This window comes from Rhyacophila brunnea, unplaced genomic scaffold, assembly GCF_057557595.1.
Source record: "Rhyacophila brunnea isolate RB1 unplaced genomic scaffold, BYU_Rbru_1.0 scaffold_21, whole genome shotgun sequence".
Lineage (NCBI taxonomy): Eukaryota > Metazoa > Arthropoda > Insecta > Trichoptera > Rhyacophilidae > Rhyacophila > Rhyacophila brunnea.
Window position 1 is genome coordinate 24,334,472 of NW_028232871.1, and position 24,233 is coordinate 24,358,704.

At 35.1% G+C, this 24,233-nt stretch overlaps 1 protein-coding gene across 1 annotated transcript; it reads right to left on the reverse strand.

Moving 5' to 3' along the window:
* Positions 1-5,233: 5,233 nt before the first annotated feature.
* On the reverse strand, positions 5,234-23,781 carry LOC147070883 (uncharacterized). The gene is made up of 6 exons (XM_085948845.1): positions 23,590-23,781; positions 18,771-18,975; positions 14,090-14,235; positions 11,133-11,256; positions 6,044-6,222; positions 5,234-5,711 (listed from the first exon to the last, which is right to left on the reverse strand). The coding sequence occupies exons 1-6, from the start codon at positions 23,640-23,642 to the stop codon at positions 5,642-5,644; spliced, it is 777 nt and encodes a 258-aa protein (XP_085804971.1). The 5' UTR covers positions 23,643-23,781; the 3' UTR covers positions 5,234-5,641.
* Between the last annotated feature and the right edge of the window lie 452 nt (positions 23,782-24,233).

Sequence of the window (24,233 nt, forward strand, 5' to 3'; positions counted from 1 at the left end):
GCCGCGTGACATCGCGCACACTACATTTTCATGCAGGAAAGATTGTGCATGTGCAGGCCGCTAATATTATACACACTACACAAGTAAGTATAGACAGACCTACAAACTTATCTGGAGAATGAGATGGGGGAGCCACTGTCGAAAACTACCCAACCACGACTCTTAACTTTACTGGCAACATCTGACATTCGAATTACGTTTTTCAACATGGCGTCCTATGGTGGTATGTAGTTGCATTTTTGGCCATTCTCCAGATAAGTTTGTAGGTCTGTATGTAGTGTACAATATTCGATAGTGATTAGCGGCCTGCATACACACAATCTTTCCTGCGTGAAATCCTAGTGTGCGTAACGGAAAGTGTTAGGTGAATCGCGTTCAATCTTTCACCCGTGCCGTACGTCAAGTGATTTTTTAACACGTTTAATCTTTCACGCGTGCCGTACGTCATATCGTTTTATTAAGTTCCGTCACAAATTAACGTTTGCAATTTCTCTTGCCAATTTATTACGGACCTTATGGACATGTATAAAACATTCCCATGTTTGTGAAGAATCAAATCGGCCATAATATATAAAAATAGAAATTTATGTGATGTGGCATAATTTGCATATTATGCAAAAATAATTAATTTCTTCAGAGAGAGGATTTCCCGAGGCTAATAGAGACTTTGTAGTAAAAAAAATTCAAAGCCTTAGAGGTTCTTTTCGGAAAGAGTTAAAAAAAGCAGAGGAAAGTCGACGTAGTGGTTGCGGAAGAGATGAATTAGTATATGAACCATCATTGTGGTATTACGATCTGCTGCTCTTCACGAAGGATCAAGAGCTTCCAATGGGGTATGATGTATGGTAAGTCGGTTATGATGGATACAGCGGCAAACACATTTTGAAAATACCCGATATACTCGATTATTTGTTAGGATAACCTAACCTAACCCAAACTAACAAATAATCCAGTATATCGGCTATTTTCGAAATGTATTTGCCGCTGTATAAACATATAGAACCTCCAACGGCAAACATGTCAAATATGGATTTGGTGATAGAATTGTTGGGTCACTACTGTGGTGTTCGATGTGTGGGTTGAGGATGATGATAATGAAGTCTACGATGTAGCAGGGTGAGATTTATTTGCAGCGTATCGGTACAATAGTATATTATACAATGATAGTACATATAATCTACTGAGATAGTTACGAGCTAGGTACTTGGATTCGAGTGACATTTAGATAAATTATTCTTCGTTATTTATACAATAAAAAGTAATACATTAACATTAAATTATGGTACATAATCATATTCGACTAATTATAGAGTCAGCGTTTTAAATCGAGTAGCTTGTGAAATATTATTCGTAAGAAAATATGATACCATGAAAAATGATTATTCGGCTAATACACCGTAATGATATAATGTGCTGTGATATGATGTAATAATATACCGTATCTAATATCGCCAACCAACTTGCTGATCTAGCTAAGATTTGTTTACTGGAAATGGATTCGCTGGGAATATATTATTGCAGAATAATTTGATACATTAAACAATAGATATTTGATCGCTATTATTCTGCAGCTACAGAATTGATGTTGACGGGAGTGAGGAGATTGGGGATATTGAGGATGAATCTGTAATCAAATGTTGGAACAAACTGTTCATTCTTCAATAATTTTTAAGATCATCGAGATAGTTTTGACGTAATTCACGAATTAAGGGCAGGTGACCAAAACACCGTCTATAGTCTTTAACCCAGACTTTTTCATTTTTTGTTTTGACTTAAAACTTATACTTGCGCCTGCACAAGCTACAGCTAGTATAATATTTCTTCTTTGTATATGAGGAGTCTAATTCCAAAAAGCGATAAGTCCACATTTGGTCAAAATCGAGCAAAAATACGCATGTATTCTTTGTATAATTTTACACAATATGTATTGATCTATAAATTCCAAAATGCGACATAACCCTACTAAAAAAAATATTTTAAGTCTCGATTTATTACAAAAAGCGCCAAGTCCGTGTTTCATATTATTTAAAGCTTGGTTGATTTCGCGCATGTTTACCAATAAGGGAACGTTCAATATTGGAAATAGCGTCTCCCATGCTGTAGCATCTGGTAAACTCATGACAGTGCCACGGAAATATGTGCCTTATACGGAATAAATTAAAAAGTGAGGTACAAGTAGCGCTACGTCAAATTTTATTTTGCCTATATTTATTACATTTAAGAGTTTATCGGGTGAAACAAATTGCCATTTGGTTCTAATTTCGACATCACGTCAAAAAAATAATCTCACGTTGAAACAAATAATTGAAGGTTGAAACATAAAAACGTTGCTTCCCGAAAATATTGAATTGTGGACTTGTCGCTTTTTGTAATTAGACTCCTCATATCCATTATAATGTACAAATCAAGCGTGTACAGATGCCTTCTTGTATAAAAAATCACACCATTTCTTGGGTTTACGCCCTGCCCGCGCATTGTCCACTATGCTACTAGGTGACATACTAATTACGACAAATTTTAACTATTGGCCTTTTAATACCTGCTCATCAGCGCTCTTCCAAATCAAGCTACTATTGATTTTTAGATTTTTTCTATTGGTTATATTATATTATTTTCTCAGAAGTGTTTTTCAAAATTATGTATGTTCAATAATTAGAATGGTACATTCTTAAATCTTGTGAATTATTCATAGTTAAAGGGGGGATATGCTCAGCGTAGGTCAAAATGGACCTAACCGAAAAAAATCTTTTTTTTTTAAACGGTACATGTTCAAACACGCGCGTTATCATGATCTTACTCCCTACTTCAGTTTTAGTTTGTCAATTTATGGCTACGGCCGTATGTTGTAGCTTAACCACTGGGGAATGCCAAAAGAAATGGCGTATTTCAAAAAAACACTACCTTATTCTTAGGTCAATAATTATTATAAAGCATTCATTATTCGTAGGATGTTTATCACACTTGAATGGTCAAACACATAGCTTATAATTAGTATCTTTAGAATTATCTTCAAATGTGTTGATCTTGCTCATTTTTTGAATAATAAAATGCCTAATTCTTGTCAAATTTGGGATCACAGAGATTATCAATATAATTTTTTATCGTAAATATTTCACTATAATAATGTCGACATAAATTATACTGATGGTTTTATAAATGCGTTTAAAAATTAATAAACGTAAAAAATCTTAACACCACTGCACATTTATGACTATATTCTAAAACATTAGAGCGAGAGGTTTAAAAGAATACTATTTTATGTAATAAAAATACTTTATGCAGTCATCAAATGTTTAAAATAAATATAAACGATAATAAGGCTTCAAAATTATATAAATAGATTATCTACAACGTTTAAGGTATGTCCAGGATCATGCTTTGAAAATAGAATAAAAGCTCCATTTTGACCCACGTTGAGCACGTCCGCCCTTAATCAATGTTGATTTATTTGTCTTAGGTCTTTTCACCCAAATATTTTTCCCATTCGAAAATTCACTCTTAGCCTTTTTAGCCTAGCTTTAGTTACTTTAGTAGGTAGATACTTTGTTTTGAAATATCGAATAATAAAATGTTCCGGGCTAGTTATGGCAGTTGGAAACAAACCATGAGGTAATGGCGAAGGTTTTAGATTGATCACATATTAAAACAAAAGTTTACATTATTTATTAGAGAAATTTATTATTTTTAGTACTGGGAGTGAAATACTACCAGAGACATCTAGTGATGTAATTACGAAAATGAATTACGCACCAACTCATAATCTCAGAAACATACCTATTAGAAAAAAATTGTAAGTGGGATTTGGATTTTTTCTAATAGGTAAATTACTGAGTTTTGACAAAACTATTTATTTTCAATAAAATGAATCTTAAATCTCAAACCTTGCGTAATATATTAAATATTGATGTTTTTGTGAAAAAAGGTAAAAATAACTGAATCTTTTATATAGGTAGGTCATGGATCGATGACATTGAGCGACTTTACAAGCTACAAGCCAGCGAATTTACAATCTGGTTGTAAAGTCGTCCAGTGTCATCATTGAATTAGCTAATAAGCAGATTGTATACTTATCTGCAATCTCTAAACTACAGGCTCTCAAAATTATTTCGACCACCGCCCACTTTGAGATTTAAAAAAAATCTAGTGACCCCCGTATTTTTTAACTTACCTTTCTACATTACCATCTGTTGCGTATCTTAGTTATTGCAAATATAATTTTTAAAGAAGCATTATTATATGGATAGGGTGTGACCCATATCCTATTTCTGAAATCAAAGAATGTTTCAATGAGAGGAAATAAAACTCATACTTTTCATTTTTAGAAGTATTTTTATTAACATTAAAAGAAAACTTTGAATTCAAAACTTGTCTAATGTGAAGGATGATTCTGATGCATTTCGATGAGTTTGCTCGAATTCACTTAAAAACAGTCGTAAGTCACCACGTTTAGTAACTTGCAGCCGATTTCTCTTTTTAGTTAGCTACGTTACTACAGCATTAAATCCACGTTCACTCAAATACGACGATTGGAATCAGAAATCGTTGAACAACCGACCATAATGCCGTCGCCCCTCTAGATTTCCTTAATGCCCCCTAATTTTCTTTGAGCCTTTTACTGCACCCCTGAAAGCCTCCAGCGCCCACAAGGGGGCGTTATCGCCCACTTTGAGAAAGACTGCTCTAAACAAACTGCTTTCCGGGTCTGTGCGACAAATACGGGAAGAATTGCAGGAGAGAAGACATGAATTTTTTTGTGAGGGAAGGATTATATTAAGATGAACATTGATGAAATGTGTCGCTACATTTCAAAATCAGCCAAGTCTACCTTTAGGTATTTTTCACTTTTTTTGTGAATTGCTGAAGAACTACTACACTCTAATATTTCTACATTATCAAAATGTGGAATTTATTAATTTTAAATATTCTATACTCGGAATAATATAAAATTTCACCCTTGTGACTGTATTTCAGAAAACAAAAAGCTGTTTTTCTCCTAATCATCTATTATGGACTTGGCTGAATTTGAAATCTAGCGACACAAATTGCAGAACTCTGATCTACTTGGACAAACACAGTGGAAAATAAGGATAAAAGTTGACATCATATTGCTATTAGTTTAATGAATAATGTTTTTTTAATTTTTTTATTACCCAAAGTGTGTGTGGCATGAGGAGAGTATTGACTAAGAACTTATCGGTCTTTATTATTCGGTGGGAAAATAATACACCTTGTTCATTGGGGGAATGTTTTAATTGATTGAGACATGTCATAAATCATAGTATACGTCATACGACTACTCTACCTATCGCTATATAATTTCGATCTGTGACTTATTGAGTTTCCGGCCAATTACGAGCAATCCTCTTGAAATACCTATATACAGAGCCATGTCACCACATTATATTATGTTTTAGAATTTGTAACTCGTCATTTATTTCAATTTTCTGTCCCTTCAATTTCCAATTAATGAGGTTTTACTGTACCTAACTTGTATAACATAATTTAAATATAAAAGAGTACATAATAATATAATCCATTGTTTATCTGTCAATGGTTCCACTTTCTTCACATACGGATATCGGTTCACATTTACCATTTCGGTTTGTCCGAATTCAACATTATTTTCATTCATGAAAAAAAATCAATCATCCATCTTGATTGGATAGTAAATTTTTGGATTTGGAAGCGGCAATGGGTCTTTTGATTTGCATCTGAAATTGAAAATAAAGTGTATATTATTATATGTACCTGATTTTGCCGGATCGAATCAGTGTCTCACATTGCTATGCTGGTTGGTTGAAAAACCATTTTATATTTACAGGAATTCCGGGTTATATGATCAGTGAACTATATGAGGTAACCCAGCGCATAGACATTAAAATGAACATGGAACAAATAAAGTTAAACATTCAGCTGGATAAAATTAATACAAATCATCCTAGAAAATACTATCATCAAGGCGTAGAACAATTTGATTATCTCAGGCAAGCATTTAAATTGAATCTGCTGAAAATACTTTTAAAATTGGTTAAAGAGCACGCACCTGTTATCAATAATCCTGGCACAAACTCCCAAGATGTGATGAGGTGGATCCACTTTATATAACGATTTACCGGTGGCTTCATCGATATAATCACTGTATGGTAATTCTCTTAGCATAATCCAGCCTTCTGAAACTAGCAGCTTCCATAGGAAATTATTTACGGCCTCTCCGACTATCATCTGGAAATAATTATTAGATTAAAATAGATCATTAATATAATATTAGACACGCGTTTTTCAGTCTTGAGTTAGGTTTGGTTAGGTTAGGTTAGGTCATTAAATCATTGAGATGCGATCTCTGATAACATTGTTTTTGGGCGTGTTGTTTCTTCATCGTCGCTATCTTTACTTCCATCCTCATTTTCTAAGATTGTAACGTCGTCTGTTATTACACGTTCAGTCATGATGTGATACCCAGGGTCATATTAATATATTTCTAACCATTGTAAACCATGGAGTAATAAATGCATCCATTCACTTTGAGTAAACAAATTAAACTGCTGTGCAGCTGTGTGAATTAGCGGTCAGCGTTTCAAACGTCAGTGCTACGTTCAGTCTACGAGCAGGACGGCATTATGACTTGAATTCGAGTGCGAGAGTTGTGATGTGATTTTCATGCGCAGAACATTGTTTATAAGCGGTGACACTTAAATTTAAACGGTGGTATAACATTGTCACCTCCGGAAGGATGGGGGGTAGCGTAGGACGCGCTGGACCCACGTGGGATGATGCAATGTCTAGGTTAGGTTTGCTGGCTTCTCCTTTCGGGGACATGCGGGTTTTATTGACAACGCGGATTTACGGCGGAAACAGGGCTTTTTATTTTTGGAATATAACATCTAAAACATGATATTTTAAAAATTTAAATAATCCACGAAGGTGCGTCGACTCCGAGCGGCCGACGTGGACGCGACGCGGAGAGGCGGAGGAGAGAGAACAACGCAGTGTTGCCAACTAAAATTATCAGAATTCAGTAGATTGACAAAAATGTATGAAATTCAACGATTGTGTTTGGTGAAAGCGTGAATATTGACATAATCTCACAAGTGTCTTAAAAATCATGTAAAAAGTGACTTTTATTCATCACAATCACAAATATCATAATTTCTTCTTTTCCTGACAAAAATTTCAGTAGACACGGCAACACTGGAACAACGAATTAACGAATATCTCTCTCGCAAAGTCGCAATCAGTGTTGCCATATTTTGAAAGTGGAATTATAGTACAGTGCCTTCAAAATTATAGTACGCGTTGTGATCAATAATTTTCTGCATTTTCAAAAAATTAAACGTGGGGTAATTAACGTCTTCTTATTTTATAGACAAAATATCCATGAAGGGTAATTAACGTCTCGTTTTTTAGACAAAATTCAAATGTTAAGTCAGTGGTTTCCAAACTTTATGTTACTACGCCTCCCTTTTAAAAAAATCTAATCTAGGCGCCTCAACCCCCCTTATTTCATTAAATAATACAGACACCTTTTTAAATAGTCAACAATGTACCTACTTACGAATAATAAATGAAAAAAAATAAACAAGGTTTTACTACTTTATATTACATTAATTTTTGACGAATGTGCTTGTTTATTAGCACAATCAATTATTTACAGTAGTCAATCCAAATTCATCTTCGTTCATTGACAAATGGATTCGATCATGGACCTCACATTCTGAAGCGGACCCTCTGGGTCAGAATTTTTCAACCATATATTTAAAAGGAAGGGCTAGAAATTTCTGTTTCGTAGTCGATCTGATCATGTCTGCATGAATCCGCCCAATGACGATTCAGGCCTCATGGCCTTGGGTCCTCTGAGAATGCCATGGTTTAGGCGGTATCAAGCGCAACATTAACAAGTCTTTTTAAAAATGTTCACATTTGACCGGTGATACCAAATATCATAATGCCTAAATCCCCCAAAAAAGAAAGTTACCGTTATCTGTTTTCTGGGCGGACGAAGGATCGAAAGTAGGTACGGTCAATCGGTTACCTATCGTTGAGCCTTGAACGTCGCCTCTAAATACGATTTGCTACCTTTTTCGCGCCAAAGCGTGCGTTTACAAATGTTGTTAGTAATTGCTTGTTGCTTGTCAAGCGAAATATACTTAATGTCCCTGAATCAGTGTTTTTAATAAGTGGAAAAGTGTAAATCAACACCCTACGTAAACCCTTACCCTTGACCGGATATTTTCTCCGTTATATCCGAAGTATGTTATATCGAGGTTTTACTGTACTGCCAACTGGATGGAAGTAAATGGTCAGTATAGACACACATGGACAGTCATACTGCATACATAGTTATTCGAAAATTGACATTTTTAAACATAACAAATTAGTTAATCTGATCTGCATATTTCGACCATAATTTTCACAATAAAACAATTGATTTAATCCTATTCATAATGGATGGAAGACAGCAGCAGAGGAAAAGTAGGTATACGTCATAGATTGCTTTAAAATTGGGTCATGTCCATGGCGTTGGTGATCTGATATAACCAGTTCAGGATAGAGAGATGTAAGTACCTAGTTCTACTGCCAGAAATGGTCAGCCTTCGGCAGAAGACGGCACGGTGAGAAAAAGAAGAATTCGATTAATGATTTCACACAATTACGACTTATTACCGTTGCTGCAATATAGAAGTCATTAATTTCCCAATCTCTAATGCAGTGTTTTTTGTAATCAGTTTTCCATGTCACACAGTGTGTCCTAGTGTATCGCTCAGGCGCACATACAGAAAAATGGTTTGATGAAGGGTTCCATTTCGAAAAAAATATTCATAATAATTTAATATTTATTTTTAAGGCGGTGGGAGGGGGCGTCGTTTAAAAAAACTAGCAGATGCCGTTAGATTCCACATTCACCCCGCCGTCTAGGTTAATTTCTCATCGTTTCAATCGCGATTTTTCCGGGTACATTTTCCATACCCAGACACTCTAAACTTTGAGTCTACGGTGAACACCGGTGTAACTGAGGGTGTTTACGTACGTGTTATTGTAAGCTGTCGTATCTACAAGTGGTTATCGAATACGCTTGGTGTAACGGTCATAATTATTCGGATCGTTAGGTGTCCGTTTGTGTCGTCCGCGCTGTCTTGTCTTTTAGACATGCCGCATCGGAATATTAAAGTAAGCATTGGATTCCCCAGATGGTCGCACAAATTTATGAGTGCCACGGGTCGTCCGGTGGCCACAGATCTTGCGTGACGCCGAATGCCGATATCAGTGGAGACAACCCGTTGACAATACTGTTCAGCCAAATCATCCGCGTCACGATCCTCAGTCATGAGGTCCTGACGAAAACTAAAAGAAACTAATATTCCTTTTACCTAAATAATATATATTTTTTCCGTTTCTGAAGAAGGGGGCGGTCCGGACCCGAAAACCGCCCCCTTGTTTGCGCGCCTACCGCCTATAAAGAACATAATAACATAACATCACACCTCCGAGTAACCCACACTCATGACAATGATCGGTAGATTTTTATTTAGTCTGGTGCAATTAAGTTATCATTTTTAGCACGCAACTTTGCCGTGTCCTGGTCGACTGATGTTAGTTGCACTTTTTTATAAGGAGCGTCATGTTCACTGAACAAATTAATAAATAGAATTCCGGTAGGCTATACCTAACGTGACCATTTATTTTTTACCTAAAAAAAGGTAGGTATTTATCCATTTTAGGCGCCTTACACTTGCATACAATACAATTGACAAGATAGTAATGTTTTTTGATGTCATATTAGGTTACCTATTTTATTTATTTATTTGAAGATTATCGGTAGGTATGTTTGAGTAGACGCATACAACGCTTGAGTTCCTACATACTTTTTAATAGTTAGTAGGTACATTTTTTTTATTAATGAAACGTACACACAGGTATGAAAATACATGAAAATTAATCTGATGTAAAGGGGGGACATGCTCAGCGTAGGTCAAAATGGAGCTTTTATTCTATTATCAAAGCATGATCTTGGACATTCCTTAAACGTTGTAGATAATCTATTTATATAATTTTGAAGCCTTATTATCCTTTATATTTATTTTAGAATAAAGGAATACTATTTTATGTAATAAAAATACTTAATGCAGTCATCAAATGTTTAAAATAAATATAAAGGATAATAAGGCTTCAAAATTATATAAATAGATTATCTCCAACGCTTAAGGAATGTCCAGGGTCATGCTTTGAAAATAGAATAAAAGCTCCATTTTGACCCACGCCGAGCACGTCCGCCCTTAAATTTTTCCGAAGAACAAATTTAGTATATCCGGTGTTGATTTAAAAAACGAATAAAATTCTTGGCAGGATTTTTTCGAATTTACTTTTATAATTTACATTGCTTTAAGGAAACCTACTTTCAACTGTGTTTTTTCACTCGTCTACAACTTATTCATAAGAGAGTAGACCCTTTCTACTGGTGCATTAGTGCCGGGCAGATAATATATTATTCAATAATTATTATAGGTACGAAAATTTTTGTGACCCAAATTATTGGCGCGCAAGTGTTTGAACATCTTCACCCAACGACTTTCGGTTGAAACATTCCCAGTGTTCCATTCAGACACTTTTTGCAGTGTAATGTAATTAGAAAAAATTAATACTCATAATCATCTGTATCTTGGTCACAAGTTTCTTTCTTTTCGAAAACGGGACATTTTGGCGTCCCGAAGCTGTGTTCGGGGACACCGGGACACGCCGCCTGAAAACGGGACTGTCCCGGTGAAAACGGGACGTCTGGTCACATTAGCTATACCCCAATACACAACATTTTGACGCAGGGTTCTGAATGTGTAAGTGTTCTACAAAATTGAACCACACAATATAGACGTGCAATAGCGTGTGTTGCAACTGGATAATAACCGGACAATATTGAATGAATGTCAGTGCATAAACCGACCGAGAGCAGTTGTCAGAATGAAGGACAAGCATAAATTCTTGACACGTGTTTAAGTTGCCAGATAATAATATTATTGTTAAAAAAACATAGTTAAATTACATTTAACAGTTATATATAGTATAGAATTAAAATCCATTCGTGAGCTTCGCCACTGATAAGTTGATAAGTAAAATGAGTTGAATTAGCTTAGTATTCTTACAGGGTAATCCAGATCACTCGCCATCTGTGTCAATCTGTCAACCAATATTTTCCCCAAACCTGACCCTCGATATTCTCTTGTGGTGGAAAGTAGACGGCATTCCATCGCTTTGTTGATTCCAAACCTAGAAAATTAACAAAGTTATCTTAAATAATTACAAGATAAAAAGAACTTTTTACATACAACGAAAAATATTTGAGGTCATCAATGAAACAGACGCCTATTTTGAAGGGTTGGAGAAATCGTATTACAGTACTCTCTTAGTAATCCGCCACCCCAAAAAACCAGACATGTGTCAAATTAGTGAAAGCGGCGGATTATAGTGCATACACACAAAATATGATAACAATTAAAGTATTTCGTAAACATAGTTTTTTTGAGAAATTTGTGCTAGCAAATTACGGTTTTATTTATAATTAAAATCAATTATTTCCTAAATTATACATATTTAAAAAAAATTTACACAGTAAATCACTTGACACAACCTATTTACCAATTTATATATTATTACAACCAATTTACATACATTAATACCGAAAATGATTCTACGCATTTTCCCCCGTAATCGACACCTGCACATGTTACTATGAGTCAGCTCAAAAAATGGTTCCGGCCTCTTTATACCCCAGAGGAGACATCATACGAATAGAAGAAGATAGAGTAGATGAAAAAGAAGAAGACATGGTTGTATCAATTCAGAAACCTTTGCGAGCGTGAGCACAATACTTGATCAAAATTTCACTGCAATCGGATGAATGGTATAGGAACGCATACGAATAGAAGAAGACGGTTGTACTAATTCAGAAACCTTCGCGGGCGTACGCACAACAACTGGTCAAAATGTCATCGCAATCAGATGAATGGTATAGGAACGCTTACGAATAGAAGAAGAAGATGGTTGTAATAATTCAGAAACCTTCGCGGGTGTTGGCACAATTACTGACGAAAGTTTTATTGCAATCGGATGAATGGAATAGGAACGCATACGAATAGAAGAAGAAGAAGAAGATGGTTGTACTAATTCAGAAACCTTTGCGGGTGTTACCACAATACTTGATCAAAATTTCATTGCAATCGGATGAATGGTATAGGAACGCTTACGAATAGAAGAAGAAGATGGTTGTAATAATTCAGAAACCTTCGCGGGTGTTGGCACAATTACTGACGAAAGTTTTATTGCAATCGGATGAATGGAATAGGAACGAATACGAATAGAAGAAGAAGAAGAAGATGGTTGTACTAATTCAGAAACCTTTGCGGGTGTTACCACAATAACTGACGAAGGTTTCATCGCAATCGGATGAATGGTATAGGAACCATACGAATAAAAGAAGATATAATGAAGAAGAAGAAGAAGATGGTTGTACAAATTTAGAAATCTTCGCGGGTGTTGGCACAACCACTGACGAAAGTTTTATCGTAATCGGATGAATGATATAGGGATCATACGAATAAAAGAAGATATAATGAAGAAGAAGAAGAAAAAGATGGTTGTACTAATTCAGAAACCTTTACGGGTGTTACCACAACAACTGACGAAGGTTTCATCGTAATCGGATGAATGGTATAGGAACCATACGAATAAAAGAAGATATAATGAAGAAAAAGAAGAAGATGGTTGTAAAAATTCAGAAACCTTCGCGGGTGTTGGCACAACCACTGACAAAAGTTTCATCGCAATCGGATGAATGATATAGGGACCATACGAATAAAAGGAGATAGAATGAAGAAAAAGAAGAAGATGGTTGTACTAATTCAGAAACCTTTGTGGGTGTTACCACAACAACTGACGAAGTTTCATCGCAATCGGATGAATGGTATAGGAACCATACGAATAAAAGAAGATATAATGATGAAGAAGAAGAAGAAGAAGAAGATGGTTGTACTAATTCAGAAACCTTTGCGGGTGTTACCACAACAACTGACGAAGGTTTCATCGCAATCGGATGAATGGTATAGGAACGCATACGGGACAGACACACAGACATACAGACAGACAGACATTCATTTTTATATATTAGTATAGCCTATACTCTTCGCGCAAGTGGAAGCAATAAGTTGACAAAGGTTTATCGTAATCGGATGAACGGTATGGCAGCGCATAAAATACGAACAAACAAACAAACAAACAAATATTAATTTTTATATATTAGATTTTCGACTTAAGGCAAATTAATGCAACAAAAATCTTTCAAAAATTGACACATACATCATCTACTGCGTACCTACGTACGTGGGTATATAAGACATGGCACCCACATCTTGAAGCGGGTCCCTAGACTAGGATCTTTGACGGCCCCCCCTACCCATCGCTAGGGTTAAAAGCAGTGGGTCTTTTTATAGAATGGTTTTCTAAATGTTGTTTCAGGTAAAATTAAGGGTATTCAGTGTATTTTTAGCGATTTTTTTATGTATTGTTGAATAAATCTATTTGAATTATGAAGTTGTCGAATATCGACAAACAGTAATTAAAAGTTGCATTACTCAACTAGACATTTAAAAAAATTAATACTCTTCAAGTAAGCGACTTTTTTCCCATTAGGGCAACTTTGTAATGTGCGCTTATCTCACATATCAGGTCGACCCACCACGCTGGGCCCTCAGTCTAGAGCCCTTTCAGCTCCCCCTTGTAGGGGCCATGGTATGAGAGATGTTTGGAGGCTCCTTTGTAAAAGAAATTGCTGTGCGATAAACTGCCATTGGATATTACAATGCAAAAATAGAATTCAATGAATGTTTTAACCAAGATGTCGCACTCAGACTGCCTCATGGAAAACCGTCACAAACGTTGTAATAGTTATTTGTTCCTTCATTTGCCACCCATAAGCAACGCACGACCTGCTTACACCTTTCCCATGGCAGTACCAATGTTACCGTTTTCCCTCTAACTCTTTGTAAAAAGATTTACATAGTAGTTCTCCAACCGTCATACTGAAACATATATTTTTTTAATTTACCTTTCGAAAATATCTAATTCCAGTAGTAGCATTAAAAACATGTAGTCCATTTTTTTGTAACTTTCGTTTGTCGACTTCTTCATATTGGCTATAGCACCAGGCACGGCGTCTGGTGTTAAAATACCATTAATCATTACACCAGCTAACTGAAAACAATAAAAATGATAATATTAATTGTTTATCAAGTGATTTTGACGGTACAACGTTACCCCGTTGACCGTTGCTATAATACATGATGCTGTCGTGTGTAGCAGCATTTTATTTGAAATGTAGGTAGAGTTGGGTATTTCCCGAGAAAATCTCAATCTCCAGATTCGGGATTTCCCGAAATGATGAAATTTTGAATTCTCGAGACTCGGGATTTCCAGAAAAGAATTCTCGAGATTCAGGATTTCCAGAAAAGAATTCTCGAGAATTGTCGAGATATCGGGAAATTTAAAAAACAACCTGTGAAAATCCTAACATTAGTGTAAAAACAGACAAATTCCAAAAATATATGATTTTTTTCTATTTATATAAGAAGACAAACAAAATAGAAGTAGGAAAACAAAAATAATTCAAAACATTACTTATTAAAGTTGAATTTCAAAAAACACAGACTATCAATCGCTGCGTCTGACAATCGCGTACGCTTTGAGACACAAAATTTCCTGATGTTTCAAAAATTGCGCTCATTTTGGGTCGACGTTGGCTTAATTGTGTTAAATGCCCCGATCAGTTTTTGAACGTTTTGTGTTTCTGTCCGCCTTTTTTCATATAAGAAATCGTTTTTTCAATGAATATTTGATAGTAAAGAAATTCCGATTCCCGAAAAAAGATTCTCGAGATCCGGGATTTCCCGAAATGTTAAAAATTTAAATTCTCGAGATTCAGGATGGAAAATCTCGAAAATTTCTCGAGAATTCCCGTCGGGAAATTCCCGAAACCCAACTCTAAATGTATGAATCTAATCAAGTCACGGCCTGACTATAATAGTGGGCGTTTGCTGCCACCAATACGAATTGTATAAAAGCAAAAACGCCACTGTTCCTCAAAGTCATATCGTGAGAAATCAAATATAACCGTTGTTGGGTTGATTCTAACACTATATTTATACGAACATGTGAGTTTTAAGTGAACTGTTATGGTGCAGAAACAAATGTTTTTAAAATTAATATAATCCAAGTGACTAAATTTAATGATTAGTAATAGACAGTGATGAGTTTTCTTGTAACTTTCGGGCAGTGGTGATTTTGCATCTCAACATTAGTAAGTAATAATATTACGCCGTAGATGTCAAGGGAGCCAAGCCACAAATTTGGCGAAAATTAGTAAAGTACACAAAAGCATTTTAAACTCACCAAAGATGCAGTGGTCAATGGATTTAAGCCATAAAACTCTTTTGACTACATTTTTTGTACATTTCAATATTCAGTGGTCAAGAGATATAACACACATAACTTCTAAGATACTATATTTTTTAGTTATTTGTACAAAAAAATATAAAGATAACACCACAAAGAATATTCTATGTTGAAATTTTCACCGTTATATCTTGAAAAACAAAAAAGTTCTATAAAAAAATGTTACTTTTCTTTGTCACACAAAATCTTTGAATGCCTGTTTCTCAACAATATGATTTTGTGGACTGGCTCCCTTGACATCTACGGCGACGAATATAGGATGGCCATTTTGCTAATTTATTATGTTGTCTGCATGACTGGTGACTGCATGTAAACCCAATTTATGTATAAATTTATTTTTCATGGTTTTCTGAGGATATTGCATTTCATATGTTAAGTTGTACGCATACACAAGAATATGTAGAATATTTTGTACATTCATATGTCATTTTAGAATTTTTGTGGACAGTGGCGTTTTTGCTTTAATACAACTCAATTTACGTAAATACTATTATCACAAAATAAACAGGTATATCAGGGTTGGCGAATCTTTTTACGTGCGCGTGCCAAAATTTCCCAAATATTATTTTTCAGCTGTCTGACGTGCCGAGCAGTATTGGGAAAAATATAAAAAAAAAATTCTATTACAAATATGATGTTCTAGATAGCACTCACAGAACATACATAGTACACACACAGCTTTATCATTTTTTTGTTCAATTGCGCCATACTTGTATTTCGGTCCACCAATTTTGAAACTGTTGAAACTAGTAGGTAGAAATGATACTGTATTGTAATGTATTCATTAGTTTGGTTATTGACGCACACATTGACACTAGAATTACTCCGATCAGATGAAACATTCAGTGGTCTCAAGCATTGTAAATCGATCAACATTATGCCGGGTCCACACTGCCAACAAGTGACTGGCAACCTCGTTAGATTTTACGATAATTATGATAATTATCGTAAAATTTAATGAGGTTGCCAGTGTGGACACGGCATTAGAGGTTGAACTGATGAGGTAAGTGCGATAATATAATATTTGTCTTTGACTGAAGTCTAAGGACCGACCGATGCATTAAATATTTTTAAATTAAACGTAATGTTTATTCTTTAAGACTATTTGCCTGCTATTTTTACAATGTTTTTATTAGGTCGTATTCTTATTTGTCCGGTGGTTGTTTATCCGGTACAAATCTTGCAATCGATTTTTAACTAATGCCAATGCATTCTTTTAATACTTTTAGCCAACTTTAAGTAGAATTGAATTTTTTTCAGTTAATTCTGTTTTGTATGAAAAGTTATTTCGGAAGGAATCCGTAATCCAATCCACTATTATTGATTGCTAGGATCTGGGGTCCTAGCAACTAAATTATTAATATATACGTGCGTTACTATGGAAGTCAATATGAAATGTCAAAATGACATTTCAGTATTATTTCTATCAAGTAATTTTTTTTGATCGTTTAAGCTAGTCAAGTCAAGTTTATATGATTCAAAAGAAAATTTAAAAACGTTGTATATAAAAAGTTCTTTTTATTTTGTAATTATTATACAATGAGATCTGTCACTTATTATTATTATTATTATGGGTATTTTTTCTATTCAAATGCGTGCTATGCAAAATCATTTCGCGTGCCATAGGTTCGCAACCCTTGCCGTATATATTGACAATCTTGTACTTATGTATCAAGCTACGGAGATGAGGAGTGGGAGCTACGATAATTTCGCAGACCATGACTTTTCGTCTAAACCTGTAAACTATCGTCTCAGGCAGACAAACCACAGACGAAACTGCCTCTTTTATAATATTATGTATACGATAAACGTCGCAGCAGCTAGACGATAAAGTTTTACTTTGTCTTTTAATGAATAACTACAATGTATAAATAATTGATAACGAAAACAATAGTGCTCAGGTAGCAATATTATGTAGTTTCGTGTAAATATAGCCATTTGTTTACTTACCTAGAAATTGTTTGAATAATATTAATTATTGTAAGACATGTTTCATTTAATAGTTTCATTTTCACACTATCTTAAATACACAGGTAGGTACCTGCCTACCTAATAATATAATGTAGGTGTATATTTTGTTACTTACTGTACGCAAATCATGTTATTAATGATATCTTTGACAAACAGAATAAAATATAACAATTAAATTTACGTAGGTATTATTTCTCTAAAATATTTCTCAATAGAGTTCTGTTATTATTTGGTCACATAACCAGAAGGGTAAAGGATAATTTGGAGAGCCTCATCGTTAGTGGGAGTATCGAGGAGCGACGCAGAAGAGGGACGTATTTTTCAAAATGGTTTGAAAATTTGGAGGAATATAGGTACTGGCCTTCGCGGAGCCGTGGACGACCCCCCAATTACTGACGGGCAAAATTTCGAGAGTATTAACAGCTTTTGGGGGTGCACGTCACGGGAAATGGCCAGTAGAGTAGGACGCGGTCCGAGTAGCTTGGATAGGAGTAATTAGTATGAAGCTATCTCGTGCGAGTGCGCTCGAATGGCACTCGGTCCGAGTGTACTCGGATCGTACTTGGATCGTGGCAACGCGGCGTAAAGAAAGAGTTAAGAAAATAAAAAAAGGAATCTTGACTTGTTCTGCCGCCATTTATCTTTGTCGTCTGTACTCGAAACACATGAGTCAAGAGTTGAAAGTGACGAATCTAAGGAGGGATCGGAATTATTATGTCTTCCATATGACGCAGCAAACTTTTCAAATGCCTCAAAGTTGGCCTTGGTTGATATCAAGTCGGCGTGGCCAACCCGGCCCGTATGTAGACCGAGCCTGGCAACAACTCCGCTTGGTTGGATCGCATCAGCAGTCAGTCCCAGAGGACGTATTTACCATCCCATGTTGCCACTCGTTCCATCGAAACTGAAAAAGCGACGTTGGACCTGACTCAGCCACGTGCTATGGATGCCTCAAAAGAGTTTCAGCAAGCCTGCGCGTTCTTTAAGCTAATCGAACTCCGGCGTCCTGAAAGGCCGTTAAATACTTACCATCTACATTCTACAGGTTGTATGCGGTGGAACCGCGGAATGCTGGTATGGCATGGGAAGATTATATGCATGGTACACCTATGCATGGTGACAATATGATTTATTACTTAATTATTACGGAGCGAATATGGATTAAGACGAAAGAAGAAGAAATTATACTGCAGCGCACGTAAAACGGTTTTATTTCGCGCAGTAAATAAACATAATATCGGGAACATTGCTTCTGGTGGGATTTTTTCTACTCCTTAAAAAATGAAAGTTAATCTGTTATTTCATACCTTTCCTTCTTTGAGGACAATCATGGAAACTCCCTCCATCATGCTGTGAAGATAGACGTTGTCAAGTTCCACGGGAGCTCTGCCTTTACCGACCAGCCCCGCAGCCTTATAGAGTGGAACGTCATGGTATGAGGTTTCCCTGAGATGATCCAGCACTTCTTCGTATCGGTTTTCTGTCAGGGGCTCGTAGGTGAGTCGGTGGAGACTGCAAACACACATTTTATTCGATTCGGTACTGGTTAATTTATTATGCGGCCATCAATCTTGCCGTTGATGTATCAACATAAAATGTCACCTGAAATTTCCAATAGATATGTGTCGAATATATTTTAAACTACAGAGACATTTCGCGGTATAAAGTAGAAGCATCATGAGTCATCGACTGACCAGAAAAATAAATGTCAATCAATAATCAAGAATCAATAATTATTATAATATTACCACACAGTGACAGAATTTATTATTAGGTATACTATCTATATCGTATATTACTGTTTTATCTATATGGAGGGACGCAGTGTCCGCCCGCTTTTACGTAAAACTACACAAGTGCACTACTAATTCACTATATAAACTAACACATCGTTACAAATGGTGTTCCATGTAATTAATTCAGCTGATATCGTATTCCTGCGTTATATATTACAAAATCATAACCTAACAATATGATGTTTTTTTATATTTACCATTGTTAGTTTTTTAGCCATGTTTAATAAAAGTGCCCCGATAATCAACTAGAATCTAAACATGAAATTTAGTTGTTTCCAACCATTGATATACTACTAGATGAGGAGTTCCCATACAAGTGTTATTTTAAAAATGTACCACAAAATTTATTACGAATATCGTCTTATAATATTTCCTTGTAGGTATAATGCGTTAAGACCGTTAACATGGATTCCCGAATTTCACCCGTATTGCCCTGGCTGTAAAACTAAATTTGCGTTCTTGGAATAATGACCCTAAGGGTCTGCAACCCAAAGCTTGCAAACTACCAAAAATTCATGTCTGAGCGGACAGAGCAAGTCGTCATGCGCTGACTATTAGTTAGAGTAAGATGCAAGCTAGATCGGGCTTACTCATAATTATTGCCAGGTCGTTTTCGAGACAAATATTAAGTGAGTTTATATCGAGTTAAGTCCGCTGATATTAAAACAGTAAGTTTTTACACTGGCCGAGTCGCTGAAAATCGGGTGTCATTTTAAGAAGCATAATATGATTCATCAGTAGTATATAAATGTTTCCAACATATACAAAAAATAAAATTAAAATATGGTGCGGTCCTCCATGCTTTTCATTGTTATTCTGCTCGTTCTCTTTCTTCTTCTTACTCTTTCATAATATTATGTATATTCTGTGGTTATTATATATTTTATTAGTATATTTTGATTAAACAAATAATAATGTCAACCGTATTATAATATTATATATATATTTGCATGCCATAAGTTTTCTCTAAGACGGACTAATGTAGGGCTGGGAAGCAGTGACGTGCAGTGCGCGCACCAGAAATATTTTATTAAGTATTTATTCTGAAATTTTATTGTATAAGTTTTAAATGGATAAATGCTCTGAGTAGGTGTATTATTAGTAATGTTCCGACTATGTACTTACTAAGTTGCTGATTGAACTAATAATTGATTTATGTTTTTTTTTCATAACTAGGCATTAAAACTGTGTCCGTTGTGACCCCCTCCAATTAACATCTACGGAATACGACCCACCTGCTGGGAACCACTACTTTTAATTTATTGATATATTACGTCAAGGTCGGCTATTAATAAGCTTTGCTTTGATGTATACTTTTATAATCCATCATTTTTTCATCCTCCTGAAAAGTCTACGCAGCACCATCTTGTAATATAGCCATATGTGGTCTACGCCATGGCCCCCACAAAGGATGGGGGGCTGACAGGGGTCTAGCATAGGGCCCAGTTAAATGAGATAAATACACATCACAAATCGATAGTTAAAAAAAACTATTTTACTTGAAGGTTATTAACATTTATAAATATTTGGCAGTGCGATGCAATTCGACGTGATAATAATATGGTGACTGATATAATAATATGATAATTATTCACGTGTAGAATTTTATTTTATAATCATATTTTAGTGATTCCTGACCAATAGAAATGGCTATTTATCTAATATGGCGAAGGGTCGTATGTTACTTGGTTACCACAAAAGGAGATCGCGGTCAGTGCTTCTTAAGGCGGTACTTCAGTGAAACGGCAAATAACAAAATAATTTTTACTCTTACTTATCTTATCTTTACTCTTTTACTTTACGAAATTTTGGACTCGCTGGCAATCGGAGAGCGAACGTAGAGCTGTGAACACGTCAATTTGTTTCGTTATGGCGACGGGGGTATTAATTCTTAAATCGTGTAAAGATGACTAAAAAACGTTACCCATTTACTTGAAAAAGAAAAAATGTCAATGAATATATTATTATTGTTATTAATAGAACAATAAACAGAACATTAAATGAACGCATGTTGGATTTATATGACAAATTATATTTCGTTCGGCACGCGTCATTTGCACAATCCGCGCATCGCCTAGCCACGATCTTTTTAGACAATGCCTCAACTGAGGTATAGCCTTAATATGATGCCGACAACAAAAATACAAACAAAATCGATAAAAATAGTCGGATTGCGCTTAATTTTATTTCGCAGAACCATAAGATTCCGCGGAATATTAATTTATGAAATCAACTGTAGAAAATCACATTGCCGTGACCTAAGTGATAGGTAAGAGGGCTCGCCAAACATCCTGGTCTGAGGGCCCGCTTCGCGATGTGGGGGGAATGCTCTACGACCTACGCCCTCTACGGCGTAGAGCGTACCTATGTTTTGCATCAATTGTTCAACAATATATCCATAATACAATTGACAATGATGTTATATGTAAAAATCATAATAATTATTATCCATGTCATTAACGTTACTTGCAGTAAGTTACTGTCGGTTAATTATTCTGGCAGCATTACGGCTGTGATAAAATAGCATAGGATAATCGTCTAGATCAGAGGGGGGCAAACTGCGGCCCGCCGGGTATTTTTTTGCGGCTCGCCATCATTAATTGTACTTCTGATAACGAATAACTTTTTTATAATTAAAAAAAATATATTGACATAGATTAAATTTTGTTTAGCAATAGTACGCGATTCATTTTCACTAGATATTGATAGTGTACCAACAGAGCTACAACTTGAGATTATTGATTTGCAGTGTGACACTGATTTAAGAGAATTGCATCGTCGTGAAGAAATCTCTAAATTTTACAATGCCATTAATTCAGACAAATTCGACCTTAAAGACTATGCAAGAAAAAAGTTCGTTATTTTTGGATCAACCTATACATGTGAACAAACATTTTCGATCATGAACCTCAATAAAAATTCTTTACGATGAAATATCTCCGATGCCCATTTACAAGCAGTTTTGAGAATATCAACTATAAAATTAACACCTGAATTTAAAAAAAATGTTAAAAAATGTACAACAGTTTCATTCATCCCATTAATTTTTTTGTAATGTTTATTTTTCGTGATAATAAATAGTGTATATCTGAAAATGGTATTTTACTTGCGGCCCGCCGCTCATTTTGAATTCTTGAATTTGGCCCTCCATCCAAAAAGTTTGCCCGCCCCTGGTCTAGATTCTATAGTGGTGCTTGTTTCATATTATTATTTTGTTTGGAACCAAATTTCAAGGATAATACACTTATTATATTATTATGATCCAGAGCTCTATACGAATACTTTCACGAAACGGTAATAGGTAGGTACCTACTGCATCTTTTAGAAATGGTTTGCTTATTTTTTGTTTAAATAGGTGTGTAGTATATCAAATTATACCGGTAGACTGTCAAGGGAGTCAAGGCGATTACTCCCAACCGTTAAATGTCATGTTGCATCTTTCCCTAGATTCGTGACCAAAATAAAATAATATTACTACTTTTACGCTCACGATCAATGCCAGTTGGGTCGACAATCACCGAGAACACACGATTATCATCGACCCAACTATCGCCGATCTTCGATCGAGTCTTGAGCGAAATATAGGAGTTATTTTATTTTGTCCACGACTCCAGTGAACGATTCAAAGTGACATTTCGTTATCGGGGCGAACGGTGCAGACGATCGGGAGGACGATCGTGGCAGACGATCAGCGTGAAAATCTGCCAATGTAATTTGGCATTTAGAATTTGAATCGTTAGTTATTTTTTACCTATTATTTTCATAATAATCTGAGTAGGTACCTAAGTATGATTCGAAATTTCGTTTAGGTATCTTTGTATTGCCCAATTATATACTGAAAACAAAGTAATTTTCAAATAATTACAAGATAAAAAGAAAATTTTATATACAAAGTTTTTAAATTTTCTGTTGAATTATTATGCTCAATATGCTCAAACTTGTACTTGATATGAAGTAAATAAAAAACAAACAAACAAATATAGAATACTGAAATGTAATTTTGATTTCCATAGTAACGCACGTATATATTAATAATTTTGTTGCTAGGACTACCCACTTAGCAACCAATAATAGTGGATTGGATTACGGATTTCTTCCAAAATAACTTTTCATACAAAACAGAATTGACTGAAAATGAATTCAATTCTACTTAATGATGGCTAAAAGTATTAAAAGAATGCATTGGCATCGTGTTCTGATATATTCCAAAAGTTTCAAATGTCTATATAGTCGGGAAGTTAGCTAAAAATCGATTGCAAGATTTGTACTGGATAAACAATCACCGGACAAATAAGAATACGAGCTAATAAAAGCGTTGTAAAATACTTACCATCTTTGTATTTGATAACTATGTTGGAGAGATTTTCGCACGGCAGAAAACATGATAAATCACAATAATAGGTAGTTTAAAAATATAGATATATAATATATTGATAGTATTACGCTTAGTATAATTTACAACTATTGTCAAATATTATTTTGCGGTAACTCAGTTATCCTTTACTCAGTGTAGACTGTTATAAATGAAATTCAATTGAGTTAAGTAATTTAAGACATTTTTATTAAAGCATCAGAACAGTGGCGCATCTAGGGATGCTACATTTTTTTGTTTAATTTAATTAAACATTCTTTAATAGAAAGAAAGACATTTACAAATATATTACGAGTAGGTACATACTTTATAATTCTTTATTTATATCGTTGGTAGATATATTTTATATACATATTATGTGTGTAGCAAGGTTAGACAGAACTCGAAAGATCTTTCATCAGCAGAGCAAATAAACAATACCTAGGTACCTACTACGGGTTTCCCTAAATTACGTTTTCGTTGTTTTTATTTCTACAAAATACCAAGGATATCAGTTGGAGCAATTCCATAAACAAGGCGTTTGTCTACAATTATTGTTAGCACAGCTAACACGTCTTATTTGGTTCTAATGGAATGCTCGAGGAATCAAGTAAGACGTGATA